This window comes from Loxodonta africana, chromosome 15 (genome assembly GCF_030014295.1).
Source record: "Loxodonta africana isolate mLoxAfr1 chromosome 15, mLoxAfr1.hap2, whole genome shotgun sequence".
Taxonomy (NCBI): domain Eukaryota; kingdom Metazoa; phylum Chordata; class Mammalia; order Proboscidea; family Elephantidae; genus Loxodonta; species Loxodonta africana.
In genome coordinates this window covers 79624021-79640278 of record NC_087356.1, presented here as the reverse complement: position 1 = coordinate 79640278, position 16258 = coordinate 79624021, and the positions used below count along the sequence as shown (strand labels likewise).

The window sequence follows — 16258 nt, the reverse complement described above, 5'->3', positions numbered from 1 at the left end:
ACAACTGTTTTTTTTTTTTTAAAGACATGGAGATTCAGATGTGTTTTGAGCCCCACATTGCTCTGACCTGAAGTGGAGGGGAGGAGTCCCTAGGCGTGAGAGGAAAACATTTCCAACTCAGAGGCTTTTGTCAAGCCACAGGGCCCCTCCCGCCCACCACACTGGAAAGCAGAAGCGTTGTTCTGTGGTTACAACTGGCCTGGCATTCCACTGTGAAAGACAGACTTGGTATCAAACAGAGGCCCAAGTCTGAACTCCTGAGGTTTCTGCACACAGCAAGATGCCAGGTAGACCACAGCAGCAGCGAGCATGTTAGTGCTTGGGGTTTGTGGGGTAATGAAAGGGCTTACCCCGACTCTGCCTCACCCTGAGGTTCTGTCTCCTCAGCAGCAGCCCTGAAGGCCAAGTGACACTGTTCGCGATGACAGTGCTTGCCCTCCAGCCCTACACCTATATGCTCGCTCCTCCCAGAGGCCTTCTAGGCCTCGAGGAGAATATGACTAAGCCTGAGTGTGTGTGTGTTTCCAGCACTAGAAATAATTTAAAATCTATATATAGAAAAAATATATATATATGTATAAAATACATGGAAAATATATTCTCTCTATATAGAAAAAAAATGTAATTTCTAAGCCTCACAACTGAGGGAAGTGACGCTCAGAGAGGTTAATGGACTTGCCCAAGGTCATATGGCAAGTAAGTAGCAGGGTCAGGATTTGAACCCATGTCTCTCTGAGGCCAGAGTCCATGCCGTTTCAGTGTTGCTACAGCTTCACTCTATCGTAAAAGAGACTTCAAGATAGCCCTGATTATCTGAGGCGTAACAGGAGCAAACGATGACTTTAACAGCCACGGAAGCAGGTATAACCAACGCCCTCCCCTTCTTTTAATTTCTGCCATTTGCAATCTAGTCCAATGGGCTGGTTGTCCCTCCAGGTTAAACCTTACCCTAGGCATTCAACAAATATCGCCTGAGTGCCTACTATGTGCTGGCACACAATGAGGCTTGTGGCATTACGAATGCAGGCCACCTGGCCTGCTGCCACCCGGCGCAGGCCTCTGCTCTAAGCCACAGCAACGTCCCCACGTGGCTCTGGGTCTGGCAGCAAAGTCTCGTTGACACACCACAGAGTTCAGAATCACAGGCTTGGCAGGAAGTGCCATCTATACACAGCTCCACCATTCTGTAAGCACCGCTAGCTTCTCCTGAATAAATGCTACCCTACATTAAATGCCAGAATTCGTCGAGCAGGACTGCATGTTTGCAATGAGATTGAGAACTAAAGGCAAGATTGATTCCGATGTGAACACTAGCAAAGCAAATGGGTTTTTGAAAACCGTATAATTTCCCTGCAACCCTTGACTTCACTAAACACACATTTTTAGACGACAGCACAGTTAGGTAGGCATTAAACAAAAATGAGGTAGCCTAATGATGATTTATGTGTAGGATAACCTTCTATAAAGAATTCCACTCTGATTCCAGGGTAACTTACGGAGGTGCCAACTTAACCAAACAGTGCTGCTTGCTCCATGTCCACCACCGCTGCAGGGTCCCAAGGCAGAGTGTCTGCCTGTAATTGTCTGAAATCTGCTGAAATTCACCCAGTAGGTGCTCTGGAAATGCAGTACCTGCCATGAACTAAATGGAAAAGCAAAACACGACACATGCACACACCGCCAGAGGCACCTGGTGAACATGAGACATTTCTGCTTGACTGAGGAGCCACAGCTGACGGCTCTGGAAGCAACCAACTGCAGAGCAACCGCAGAGCGGCCACCTGCCGGGATGCTGGAAGGGGTTCCGGCAAGCTGCGGGCATGCACTCCAGATCAGGCCTCAAGAGCTCCTGCGGTGCAGCCATCGAGACCAGAGTTCTGGGGCACCCCGCTCTGGCTGCATGAGCTTGGGCAGGTCCCTCAAGCCTTGGTTTCCCTGTCTGTTACATCAGAAGTTGGTTGGGAGGATTCAATACGCTGTTGCCCGTGAAAGGGCTTTGTAACTGAGGGGAGCAGCAGAGCACAGTGTGAGAAGTGGCCCAAGTCATCGTTAAGAGCTGAAGTCAAACTGCCCTGGGTTCAGATCCTGCCCCACCACATCCTCACTGTGTGGCCTTGGGCTCCTCATCTGCAAAGTGGAGATAATAACAACCCTTGTGCAGATGAAATGAAATGAAAAGCACTTATCACAAAAGTGCTCAGTAATGATAACTTATATTATCAGTAACCGTTATTATCACTGATCACTACCCTTCTGTCCGTTTTTTGTACTGTGGTGGCTGCATGTTGCTATGAAGCTGGAAACTATGCTACCAGTATTTCAAACAGCAGCAGGGTCACCCATGGTGGACAAGTTTCAGTGAAACTTCCAGACTTGGACAGACTAGGAAGAAAGACCTAGTGACCTACTTCTAAAAATTAGTCAGTGAAAACCCTATGGATTACAACAGAATATTGTTCGACAGAATGCTGAAAGATGAGCTTCCAAGGTTAGAAAGCATCACACAATAGCCGCAACGATGGACTCAGACACACCAACGATCATGCAGACGGCGCAGGACCGGGCAATGTTTCATCTGTTACACACAACGTCACCACGAGCTGGAGCCACCTCAGCAGCGACTAACAACCACGTTACCACTATGATTATCACTGCAGCTCAGGCCACCTGACTAGGGAGGGAAGTCCTTTGCACCTCCTTTTTTTCCCCTAGTAAAAACTCCCCACAGCCCCTGGGAACGACTCATTACTTTTGTTTCTATGCATTTGCCTATTCTAGATATTTCTTATAAGTGGGATCCTACGATATTTGTCCTTTAGTGTCTGGCTTTTTTCAGTCAGCATAATGTTTTCAAGGTTCATGCATGTCGTGGCATGTATCACAACTTAATTTCTCTTTATGGCTGAATAATATTCCATCCCGTGTGTATGGTACAATTCGTTCATCCATTCATCTGTTGACGAGCACGCGGGTTGTTTCCACCTTTTGGCTATGTGAACAGAGCTGCGATGAACACTAGTATCCTTTGCTTCTTCTTAGTGCTTCTTTGTAATCTCTAACCTGCAAAGTGTTTTTAACAGCTTTAGTGGGCAGGGTTTTCACTCAGCATCCTGAGGAAGAAAACAAGGCCGTTTGAGTAGGGTGTCCCCTTCTCCACCAAGCAAACAACAACAAATTAAGGGCCAGCTGCTTTTCCTCTCTACAACTGTCATGGTAAGGGAAATTGCCATTGTTGTGATCCCCGGGACAGTCCTTAGCCTGGAGTCACTAACGTGTTTTAGAATGGAAACAGCTCAGGCATTGTTGGTTAAAGCTGTGGGTCCAAGCCCAGGCCCTGCCACTTATAAGCTGTGTGACCTGGAGCGAATTGCTTGGAGTCTCTGAATCTCGTTTCATTTATACCTAAAAGTAGGGATACCAAGCCTACACCACGGGGTTACAGGGAGAATGCAATGAGATGGCGTGCAGGTACCTGCCATAGTGCCCTGCACACACGCATGTCATAACACGTGGGTTTTCTGCCTTTTTACTTCTCTTTTCACCGTGCAAATCCCTGAGCCTCACTGCACCTGTTCCCTCGTCTGCAAAATGGCGAAGGTAATGGGGGTTATGGTGAAGAGGAAATGAGATCATATAAACTGTGAAGTTTTATGGAGACAATAGTTACTATTGAACCAGGGCTTGGACACTTTGAGCAAACTAGGCCCAGGCAGCTGTGGATCTGATCTCTGCTGTGTTAGTACCTAGCTTAGTCAAGTTAGCCCCCTTCCTCCCTTCTACGTGACAGTCCCATAGGGGAGGGAGTGTCATCACTGCCAATCATCTTCTGCGAGCATTGGGAAGGAGAAGGAACTGAATAAAACACAGATCCTGCCCTAGATGATAATACATTTTCATAGTGAGGATAAGACACTAAAATAAACTTACAGGACAAAACATGATTAGAATCTTGACAGAGGAAACTGACAAAGTTCTGGCTCTGGGGGAGTTCAGAAAAGGGACCCCTAGAAGGAGGGTAAGGAGCCCTGGTGGCACAACGGTTAAGCAATCGGCTGCTAACCAAAAGGTTGACGGTTTGAACCCGCCCAGTGGCTCCACAGAAGAAAGACCTGGCAACCTGCTTCCATAAAGATTCCAGCCTAGAAAACCCTATGGGCAGCTCTACTCTGTCACACAGGTTCACTGTACATAAAAAACTGACTTGACATCACCTAAAACAGAAGGAGGTTAAACTGGGTGATTTCTAAACCCATTCTTAGCAGAAAGGGGGAAGGGCCTCATGGAAGAAATGATATTGGAACCAGACTTGGAAACATGGGTAGGTTTTAGATAAAGAAGAGGAGAAACCTGGTAGTAAAAGAAAAGTGCCCCAGAAGTCGTTAAAATAATGTGTGCTGAGCAGGGGTGGATTATCCAACAGGCAAGGTAAGCATGGTATTTACCTTGCTCACCAGATCATCTGTACTGAACAATTTCACATTTTTTCTCCACATCAAAGATTCTACTTCTAGGTGTGGCTGGCATCTGCCTCCCTCTCAACCCCATAGCGCCTTCCTACAGAACGAAAGCCTCTTTTTAAAGTTATAGTCCCTGACAGGGGTAGATGACCCAGTAAGCAACGTAAGCATGGGCTTACTTGTATGTACTTACTCATCTGTAGTGAACAATTTCACATGTTTTTACGTGAAACCCATGTGAAATAGTTCACTACAGATGAATAAGTATGTACAAGTAAGCCTGTGCTTGCCTTGCTTTTGGGTCATCCACCCCACGCCCTGCAAATGATCAGGAAAAGGAAAGAAGGAGAGACTGGGTTTCTTTATGAGAACCTGAGGAAGCTGGACTACAAAACTGCAGGGCCCCGTCTAGCTCTGGTGATTCTGTCCTCACCTGGCCTGTCCGTGAGCCAGACTGGTTGCCAGGCACCCCCTCTTCTCTTCTGTGCCCACTCCCCATCCAAGTCAGTGTAGACTCAAAGTCTACGAGATAAGCTTAGTTTCAGCCAGAGCAAAATGTAATTAATAAATTTAATCCGCATTCCAAAGCCAAACCAAGATTACATTTGCTTGTTTGTTGTTTTGAGATTATCCATCCCTGTCCATCACAGCTTACAACGTGAGCTGAATCCTAAATTCCTGGAAGTCATGGCCGTCTGTGTGTCTCTCACTGGGCCAAACACTGAGCTAGTGCTCAATAAAGCCTTCCTGTTAGACTGGTTGTTTAGCTCACTGATCTTGAAGCCGGAAATCTGTCGCCCTTCAGAAAGGTAAAGCCTCTGGTCACTGCGCACACAGCCAGAGGTCGGCACAGGGCTGGTGATGTGTTTCTGTTCCCAGGCAAGTACAGGAGACAGTTGATTCCTTAAGAGGAGCCTGTTCTAGAAAAAGCAGCAGGAAGCAGAGGAAAATGAAGGACCCCAGTTCAAACTCAGGCCACGTACCTTATTAGCTGTGTGGCCTTGGGTAAGCTGCTTTATTTCTCTGAGCCTCAATGTCCTCAGGAAACCCTGGTGGAGTAGCTGTTAAGAGCTACAGCTGCTAACCAAAAGGCTGGCAGTTCGAATCCACCAGCCACTCCTTGGAAACCCTATGGAGCAGTTCTACTCTGTCCTATAGGGTCGCTATGAGCCAGAATCGACTCAACAGCAACGGGTTTTCAATGTTGTTGTCTATGAAATTGGGCGGGGGGGGAGGGGGGAACAGCAAAACAAAAAACTCTCTTAAAGGGTTATGGTGAGGATTAGAGATAACATGTGTAAAGTGCCTAACACAAAACAGGCCTCAATCCATGACAGGATCATCATTAATCTTGTTATTATTATTACTCTGTGGCAGGTGCTGTGCTGGCCCTGGGGATAAAATGATGAAAAAGGTATGGCCGCACCCCCCCTGCAGCGGACAGGTAGAAATCGTGGCCTATCACGTAAGACAAAATGAGGGAAGTGCTGCAGGCATGGAGTCAGAGCAGCAAGAATCCCTGCCCAGAAGGCTGGGGAAGGTCTCAAGGAAGGGGACATGTGTGAAAGAAAGGAAAGGACAAAGGACGTGTAGGGTGTCACTAGGAGGGGACAGACCAGAGAGAGGAGAGAAGAGGGATGGGTTACCCAGTAAGCAAGGTAAGCACGGGCTTACTTTTGTTTACATACTAATCTATAGTGAACAATTTTACATGAGTTTCACCACATCGCGAAGTAAGTAAGTAAGCACAACTAAGTCCGTGCTTACCTTGCTTATTGGGTAATTCATCCCTGTCAGGGATCATAAATTTCAAGAGGCTTTGATTCTGTAGGAAGGCACTGTGGGGTTGGGAGAGAGACAGATGCCAGACATACCTAGAAGCAGAATCTTTGATGTGGTGAAAAAATGTGAAATTGTTCACTACAGATGAGCTGGAAAGCAAGGTAAGCACTGTGCTTACCTTTTCTGTTGGATAATCTGCCCCTGGAAGAGGGCGTGAGAACATGCAAAGTGGTATGAAAATCCATGGAAAACTCGGAAAGCTGGTGCTCTGGGGACAATTATTCAGGGGAGGTGGAGAAAGAGTGGTGGTTTTACTTGACCCTCACCTTGGACAAAGGTGGACTGGAATGCTTGCAGTGAGGGCGCCTTTTCAGAAAGGACCCCTCTAGCCAGATCCTTCCTGGCCCCTGCTCCTCCCCTCCACAACAGCCACATCGTCTGGCTGCACTCCCAGCCCAGCCAAGGCATAGTGACAACCCAGCCTTCAAAAGCCCCAGCCGCATGGACGTGGAATCTGATCTGGGCTCGTCTTCCAGAGCCCCAGCAGATACATCTGGCCTGCATCTGAACAGTGTCCAAAACTCCCTGCTGGGGCCAAGACAGCCAGTGAGGATGCTGGTACAGAGCATGCTGGGAAACTCCCGCGAGGAGCCCACATCGATATAATCGGGTCTGGTGGAAATTAAAAGCTATTAGGAACAGGGCTGGATTTATCTTTATATCCAATAACATGCATTGTAATGGTGATCGTGCAGATGGGAAATTAAGCCACATCTCAGCTTCACAGAGGCCTTAATTTTAATTTATGTTTGTGCACAGCCCTTTGCCCTCTTACCACACTCCACCCACTCTGGAGAGCCAGCTCACTTCAAGACCAAGTCCCTTGGAAGAGAAGTAAGTGGGAGTCGGCCAGGCCATGGTGAGAGGCACTGTGCTTTTACCACATCTTCAAATGGCTGGACTGAAGGAAGCCAACCAGCTGGGGTGGGTACGTGTGGGGTAGGCTCACCAGCCTCTCCCCACCCTGGGAAAAGCACAGCTGAAAAGCTGGCTAGTGCTGCATTCACCAGCTCCGGGAGGCTGGCCTGCCCTCCCCAACCGTGGACGGCCAGAGGCTGGCCTCTGTGCAAATACCCAACCCACGGAGCTTGCTCAGGCCCGAGCCTTTAATTCTTCCCAAATTCTCTCAGAAAGAGGCACTGAAGGGCCAGCTCTGCATTCTTAGGGGTTTGTACCCACCCCACTGGGCCCCTACTCTCAGGGTACCTGCTCTCTCCACGGGGCTGCTTCCTGGGGCTCAGGTTGGCCCACATGGGCCTCCCCATAGTCTGTCTGCTTTCTAGCACCTGCTCCTTCTGGCCCTGTGGTTTGTGGAGAACCTGAGCCCACCCCCACTGATCCAGAGATCCAAGTGAGCATAGTTGTCCCGGCTCCAGAAGCCTAGCTTAAAGCGCCAGAGGAAAGTAACCCTGGCACCTTGGTCCTTCCTCAGCCTCGGGGTAATCTAATCATTAAATCTCCCCCTATGGTGAAAAACTGCCATCCCGCCTCCCACATACACACACACCCACACCCACACACCCACACCCACACCCACACACACCCACACACACCCACACCCACACACCCACACCCACACTCACACCCCCACACTCACACCTCATACACACTGGGCATAGTGTGAGTGTGGATGGAAGAAAATCCTGTTTTTATAAAAATCAGTAAGCAATCTGCACTTTCCAAAATTAAATCACACAGGATGTGGATCCAAGTTTCGATCCCTCAACTACAGATCCTGGGATATCTTGTGAGGGAACAAAGCTCCACTCCCTTTGGCTCTCATGGATCCCTCTGGGAGTGTGTTAGTTGGATTCCTCGGCTTTGGGAAGACTGCTTGCATCTAAAATGTAGCTGTAGAAGGATCTAGAATGATTATGCATGGGGCTGGAGTGCTGGACAGGGGAGGAAAATTCACCAAGGCTAAAGGAAAGAAAAGGGTTCTATAGAACCAAAGTTTAACACAGCCCTGCAGATTAGCACCAAGCCCCCTTCCTGATAATTATGCCCTATGGGGCTACCAGCCCAGTCTTGACATCAAAGGCAGCCCTGCAGTACCAACTACAAGGCAGCCTAGGGGGAACTCTCTGCCTTCAGCTGGAAGCACAGGAGTCAGATTAACCTCCCTTGGTGCTGTCTGATCTGGTCTTCTTATTACCCCATGCCACCATGTTCATCCTTATTTCAATGCCTTTGTCCGTGCTCTTCCCCATATTCCTTCAGAATTCATCCAACCATCCGTTCATCCATCCACTGAACATGTAGTGAGCATTCATCTTGAATGTACAAGGCAGTGTGTTAGGAGCCAGAGGTAAGTGGATGAATCAGTCCGTGACCTTGGGAGATTGAATCTAGTGGGGGACACAGACTGTGTCAGATGGTGGAAATGTACTACAACGGGAAACAGTACGAGAACTCTCTCTTTCCCCTGGTAGTAATAACCATAGCTGGGGGTGGTCCTCAGTATGTGTCAGGCAGTGTACTAAACATTTTACACATATCGACTCATTTTATCCTTACGTCAACCCTAGGAAGTAGGTAGTACCATTATTCCCCTTTTTACAGTTGGGAAAACTGAGGTGCAGAGGGGATAAATGATTTACCCAGTTAGTTAATGGTGGAATGAGTTTAAAGGCCAGGCAGCCTGGCTCTAGATGCTACTCTCTTAATTACTTATACTGGTCCACAGCTTCCACAAAGCCTTCCCTAAAAATCAACATTGACTTTTCCCCTATGAGTCAGAATTGACTCCATGGCAGCAGAGGGTTTTTTTTGTTGTTGTTGTTTTTTTTATTTTTGGTTTAGAAGGATAAGCGCCCTGGTTGCAGTGCACCCAGGGCAACGCTTTATTGGATACACTTGGATCAGGGTGAGGAGGAAGTTCTGTGTTCTGGTTAAGTCACAGTTTGAAAAAATCAGACCTGGGTTCAAGCCCGGACATTCTGCTTAATAAATGTGGAACCCAGAACAAGTTACTTTACTTCTTTGAGCCACAGTTTCTTCTTCTGTAAAATGGAAGGGAAAAAATACACTTATGGACTTCTTGTGAGAATAAAATGAGATCATGTATGAAAGTCTCTTAGCCCAGCACCTGGCATATAGTAAGCACTCAATACATTTTAATATTATTATTATTTTAATAGGTGTAAATCTGAGTCTATAATAAGCTTATGTGCATAAGAAATACCCCATTCCTTTACGTTCTTTAAATCAATTTAAATCAGACTCCCATGGGCAGAGAGGAAAGTCAGTCTCCATCATGACTGGGACTTACTGTAGATGTGCCAAGGTCCAGGGTTCCTCTGGTCCTCACCAGCCCAGTGTCCCTGCCTGCATGATCCTCTTGGGTCTTGGGCTGAGCACCTTCATGCCTTACTTGGACATAAGAACTATGGCCTTAGTCCTAGACCACCATCCCCCCACCCACCACAGTGCCCCACACGGCTGTCCCTGTGGGTCCTGCCCCTTCCTCCAGCACCATCCACTGAGCAGCCTCCAGTTCCATCCCCATCTCTCAGCATCTTTCACTTCCTGTTGTCACTCCTTGCCCTCAGAAGCTCTCCTCCTCAGCCAGAACACCCACCATAACCGTTCATGTCGGTTTATGCTTTTACAAAGGATAGGAGGAACAGCTGTCTGATTCCTGCCCCGCTAAAAGCTCGCAGGCCAGGAGATATAATGGACTGCCCACCTGCTTAGAACTGAGAGAAGGAAAAAGTACTGGGAGCGAAATACAAATAGAGGTCTCAAGAAAAGGACCCTGCCACGTTAGCTGCAAATAAACCTAAGCAGTGATTCTCACCCTGGCTATACACTGGAATCACGCAGGTAGCTTTAACAAAATGCTGATGAGATTCTGGTTCAATTGATTTGGGGTTGGCCCAAGCATTGGTGTTTTTTAAAAAGCTCCCCAGGGATTCTAATGCATAACAGGATCACGAACCCCTGCTTTAAAGTGTCTGTGCTTAGAAGTCTTTTCTTCCCCAACTAACCTGCAAACCTTGAGGAACCAAATCATTTCGTATGACCCACTATGGGACATTAATGCTCTCAGAAAGCATCCAGTCAAGTTCCTCCACTTTACAGAGAGGAAAACAATGGTCCTTGCTAAAGAAAGAAAGAAAAAGCAAACAGCATTCTGGGATGATGGGAAAGATGCTGGAGTCATGGGGAAAACCCACAATTATATAAATTGAGGTCCAGAGGTATTTTGAGGACTTGAGGCCCTCTCTCTTGGATTCCAGACCTGGTTCCCACCGAAGCACTCCTATGCACAGGGCTTCCCAGTAATAATACCAGCAGCTCTACCGAGGAGAACCTACAACAAGATATTAACCCATTCTCCCAACATCAGCCACAGAGAAAGTCTGGCTAGAATTCTGATGACATCTTTAGCCAGTTCATGGAAAAAAACAAAACCAAGAAAACCAGTCCCATTCAGCATGCTTTTTCAAGCCTGGCCCTGCAAGAGTCTAGTGTTCACTGCTCTGGTCATTCAATGTTGGATCATACTGATCAGGAACACAGGCCACAAACTGGCTTCCTAAGCCCTCCTCTCCTCACCATCCTTCACAGATCAAGTGCTTCCAGCCTTGTCTCCCGTCCCGAAGGGCAAGGTCAAGCCAAATCCTGGTGGTCAGGAAGGACAATGGCCCTGCTCCTTTGGAGGAGTAGGCCCCCCTCTCCATGTCAATGGAACCTTCACAAACCCAGCACAGGACACTGACACGTGGGTCTTCCCCACCCTACAGAGAGATGCACCAGGTCGAGATTTTTTGCTGAAGTGTCACCAGGCCAATAATAATCATTCACCAGAATCAACCTCAAGATCTTATATAGCTCAATGACCAGCTCAAGCACCTTTACTTTATTCTCTAAACACCCCCGTCTGTGGTGGCTCCTCATGTCTCTCTTACCTGGGATGATGGAGACTGTGTCTTTTTCCCAGGACACAACGCTAACATATTCCTGTACTGAAGAGGGGATGAGGCACTTGAAGACGGCCACGTTTCCACGCACTGACCTTTGATCCTCCACCCGAACGGTGTAGGGTTCCCTGAAAACTGAACAGAGAATGGGGGCAGCAAGTGTCACAGGGTTGCTCTGGAATGTGGGGGAGCAAGAAAGGAAGAGAGGCAGCTTAGCTACCTCAGCACCCCCAGGCCTCACCCTCCATCACCTTTCCCCTCACACGTCCTGCTCACCTGGCCCAAAACTCCTGCCATGATCTCATTCCTACCTGAGCCACATCCTTTATCAACCTCCTCCCTACTCCACTGGGCAACCTGGTCCTCCTCAGAAATATCCAAACTCCCTCTCCAAGACCATGAATCCAAGTTCATCTTTCCAATATCTGTGAGTACTCGTGAACTATATTACACCAGAATTTAGAGACCATCTCAAGAACAGATTTGACACATTGGATGCTAATGACAGAAGACCAGGCAAGTTGTGGGATGACATCAAGGACATTGTACATGAAGAAAACAAAGGTCATTAAAAAGACTGGAAAGAAAGAAAAGATCAAAATAGATGTCAGAAGAGTCTTTGAAAAGTGCTCTTGAACGAAGCACAGCTAAAGTGAAAGGAAGAAATGATGAAGTAAAAGAGCTGAACAGAAGATTTCAAAGGACGGCTTGAGAAGATGAAGTATTATAATGAAATGTGCAAAGACCTGGAGTTAGAAAACCAAAAGGGAAGCATGCTCTAGGCATTTCTCAAGCTGAAAGAACTGAAAAAAAAAAAAAAAAAATTCAAGCCTCAAGTTAAAATATCGAAGGATTCTGTGGGCAAAATATTGAACAATGCAGGATGCATCAAAAAACATAAGGAATATACAGAGTCATTGTACCAAAAAAAAAAAAAAATCAGTTGATATTCAGTCATTTCAGGAGGTAGCATATGATCAAGAACCCATAGTACAGAGGGAAGAAATCCAAGCTGCATTGTAAGTGTTGGCCAAAAACAAAGTTCCGGGAATTGACAGAATACCAGTTGAGATGTTTCAATAAATGGATGCAGCATTGGAGGTGCTCACTTGTCTACACCAAGAAATTTGGAAGGCAGCTACCTGGCCAACTGACTGAAAGAGACCCATATCTGTGCCCATTCCAAAGAAAGGTGATCCAACAGAATGAAGAAATTATTGAACAAATATCACTAATATCACACACAAGTAAAATTTTGCTGAAGATCATTCAAAAGCAGTTGTAGTAGTGCATCGACAGGGGACTGCTAGAAATTCAAGCAGCATTCAAAAGAGAATGTGGAATGAGGGATATCACTGCTGATGTCAGATGGACCTTGACTGAAAGCAGAGAATACCAGAAAGATGTTTACCTGTGTTTTATCGACTGTGCAAAAGCATTCGACTGTGTGGATCATAACAAATTATGGACAACAAAGAACAGGAATTCCAGAACACTTAATTATGCTCATGTGGAACCTGTACATAGACCAAGAGGCAGTCGTTTGAACAGAACGAGGGGATATTGAGTGGTTTAAAATCAGGAAAGGTGTGCATCAGGGTCGTATCCTTTGGCCATAGTTATTCAACCTGTATGCTGAGCAAATAATCCAAGAAGGTGGGCTATATGAAGAAGAACGTGGCATCAGGCTTGGAGGTAGACTCGGTAACAACCTTTGATATGCAGATGACACAACCTTGCTTGCTGAAAGTGAAGAAGACTCGAAGCACTTACTGATGAAGATCAAAGAGTGCAACCTTCAAAATGGATTACTCCTCAACTTAAAGAAAACAAAAATCTTCACAACTGGGCCGATAAGCAACAACATGATAAATGAAGAAAATACTGAAGTTGTCAAGGATTTCATCTTACTTAGATGCATAATCAATGCCCATGGAAGCAGCAGTCAAGAAATCAAACCGTGTATTGCATTGGGCAAATCTGTTACAAAAGACATCTTCAAAGAGTTAAAAAGCAAAGGTGTCACTTTGAGGACTAAGGTGCTCCTGACCCAAGCCATGGTATTTTCTATTGCCTCACATGCATCTGAAAACTGGACAATGAGTAAGGAAGACCAAAAAAGAATTGATGCCTTTGGATTATAGTTTTCAATATGGTGAAGAGTATTCTATATACCATGAAGTGTCAGAACAAACAAATCTGTCTTGGAAGAAGTACAGCCAGAATGCTTCTTAGAAGCGAGGATGGCGAGACTTCGTCTCACATAGTTTGGCCATGTTATCAGGAGGGACCAATCCTTGGAGAAGGACATTATGCTTGGTGAAGCAGAAGGTCAGAAAAAAGAAAGGAAGACCTTCAACAAGATGGAGTGACTCAGTGGCTGCAATAGTGGGCTCAAGCACAGTAAAAGTTGTGAGGATGGCACAGGACTGGGCTGTGTTTTGTTCTGTACTATGAGTCAGAACTGACTGGATGGCACCTAACAACAACACATTAGACTGTAAGTCCCTTGAGGGTAGCACCTAAGTCTGACAATGTAATCACGTTCAAAAGGAGCGCCTGGCAGCAAGGGGATGTGTAGGTACAAAGTATGCCAGAATTCTTCTAAGGAAACCAAACTTGATTTCCTACATTAGTCCTAGACCTGCGTTGGCATTAGTTTGGGGCATGGTAATCATAATTAAATGATAAAAACTGAGACGCAGGCGTTCGTTCAGTTGAATGTGAAAGGCCATCTGTGAGATGTAGTTCAGGTACTGAACTTTCAGGAAAGACTTGGTGGTTTATAAGGATAATGGGAGAGAATATTTGAGACTGTGATTGTCTCTGAAAATTCAGAACCCCAGAGACAAGCACGCAGGCTCCAGTAGTCTCCAAAACAAATCATCTTTGCTGCTTCCTCCTAAGGCTGCCTGTAGCCCCTACTGGCCCCACTGGCGCCCAGCCTGCCCCAGCCTTCACAACACCCTACAGGGTCCAGTGGAGGCCTTCTGCTGGAGTCCCAGCACTGGTTTATGTGGCTCTGTCACCTGCAGTGCTCTGTGTGTTGGTTCCATAGGTGGGCAGACCCAGCCTTGGGAATGGGACCGAGGAGACCCTGTCTCTGCCTGACCTCTCACAGGGGCCTGTCCTGCCCTTCCTCCCCTTCTCTACAAAGCGGAGCTGGAACATGTGGAGTCCCACTGCCCCCCATCCTTGTCCCTCAGCAGGCACCTGGGCATCACCCCTTCCTCCTCTCCCTCCATGGTTGCCAGGGCGACACTTAGGGCCCTGGCAGCCCCTCTGGTTGCACACCTGCAGAGGCTTAACGATTATAACGAGTGCCCAGGGGCAATCTCTAAGTTTGTGTCCCCCCCTCTTGTCAACAGGGGAAGGAGGGAGGGCAGTGCTCGCCTAGTGCCCCCTTGGACTTGTGCCCAGGGGCAAATGCCCCCCTTTGCCTCTCCCCTGCTAAACCTCTGTGCACCTGCAGCCCCTCTGGCATCATCAAGAGCCTCTTAACTGCTTGTGTTTCCAGTTCTTCCAGCCCTCCCAGACCTTTATTCTTTTCCCTTCTCCATGTTGTGGCTGTGATGGAGAAGCGATGCAACAGAGGTAGAGGAGAGAGAAGAGAGGCATTGCCATCTGAGGGCTGTAATCCCGCCTCTCGTGGATTTGGACACAGCACTGCCACCAGATGTGGGGAGAGCCCAGAGGGGACCTGAGGAGAGCCGACCCTGGAGGGAAGCAGGGTGGTGGCATGAAGAGGGTTTGGGTTCTGGCATAGATCACCCATGATCCAGTCCCAGGGAGTCCTAGAGGCTAGTGGCTATGAGCATCAAGCAAGCAGCTCTACTTCCTCCACTGACCAGCTGTGTGATCCTGGACTATGGTTAGTTCACCTTTCAGAGCCTCAGTTTCCTCATTTGTAAAAGGGGAATAATAATGGCAATAATAATAACTACAATAATAATAGCACATCTTCACAGTGTTAGGAAGATAAAAAAAATGGAATAATGGATATAAAGTGCCTGGTCCATGGAAAGCACCCAACGGATGTTGCTTTTCATTACAGCCTCACTTCTCTGGGCAAGTGACTTAACTTTTCTTTATCTCAGTCCCTTCAATTTACAGGATTGTTGTGCAGACTGCATCCTAACCAGTGATGGGCATGTAACAGGAGATATGACTTGCCTTTCCTTGGCCCCGGCCCCCAGGTTGTGAGGCCAAAACCAGTCTCAAAACCTCGGGCCTAAGGGCTCCCAGCCCAGCATCTGCTGTCTTATTAGGTGAGAGTGCAAAGGGCTTATTCCTGAAAAGAGATCCCACAGGGAGCCCCAGGGAACACCCCCGATCATGGCCCTGGGTTCTAGGAGCTCATGCCCCACCCCTAAACAAACCAGTGGGGTGAAGACACACCAGCTCTTGAATCAGGAACTCTCACTCCACCTCACCCCTACACACACCTGTCCCCAGCTACTTAGAACCTTGTCCACGGAAAAGCCAGTCCGAAAGTAAGGCAGGAGGACCCAGGACATCACACGGCTTATCTTGTAGAGTCTGCCATTAGGCATGGTGGCCAGGAGGCCTCCCCTGGACCCATTCCACCCTGTCCCATACAGTTTCCAAGAAAGATGGCGCAGCCAAGGCCTGGGGCCCTTGCAACGTGCTGGCCAGGACACCACCTGTCCTCTCACACTTACAAAGCTTTTCTAAGAAAATTAATCCAAAAATGCTGGTGCTTTGTTACTATTGGGGACACACCTTACAACTGATTATGACACACCAGTCTCTGATATCCTAGTTAACAATAGCTGATCTAAGCCTTTCCCTCACCTCCAGACCTAACCCAAAGAAAGGAGGCCATTTTCTTTAAAGACATCACCTGACAGCCCTCATTTCCTTCCTCCATCGCCTCTCCCAAAAGCCTTCGGTGCTGAAAGTTTTCCACCCTGAATTTTATTTCCAGGCCTGTTCATATGAGATACATCATACTCCAATGTCCATTAATAGTGGACTAGATAAATAAAATACAATACATAGTCCTGGTGGTGC

General features: G+C 47.3%; 1 protein-coding gene across 1 annotated transcript in view; it reads right to left on the bottom strand.

Moving 5' to 3' along the window:
• DSCAML1 (DS cell adhesion molecule like 1) overlaps nucleotides 1-16258 on the bottom strand; it is a 418105-nt gene that overhangs the window by 379189 nt on the left and 22658 nt on the right. The window contains exon 3 of the mRNA XM_064269007.1: nucleotides 11213-11359. Within this exon, the coding sequence (XP_064125077.1) occupies nucleotides 11213-11359 (147 nt within the window). The remainder of the gene's footprint in view (nucleotides 1-11212; nucleotides 11360-16258) is intronic.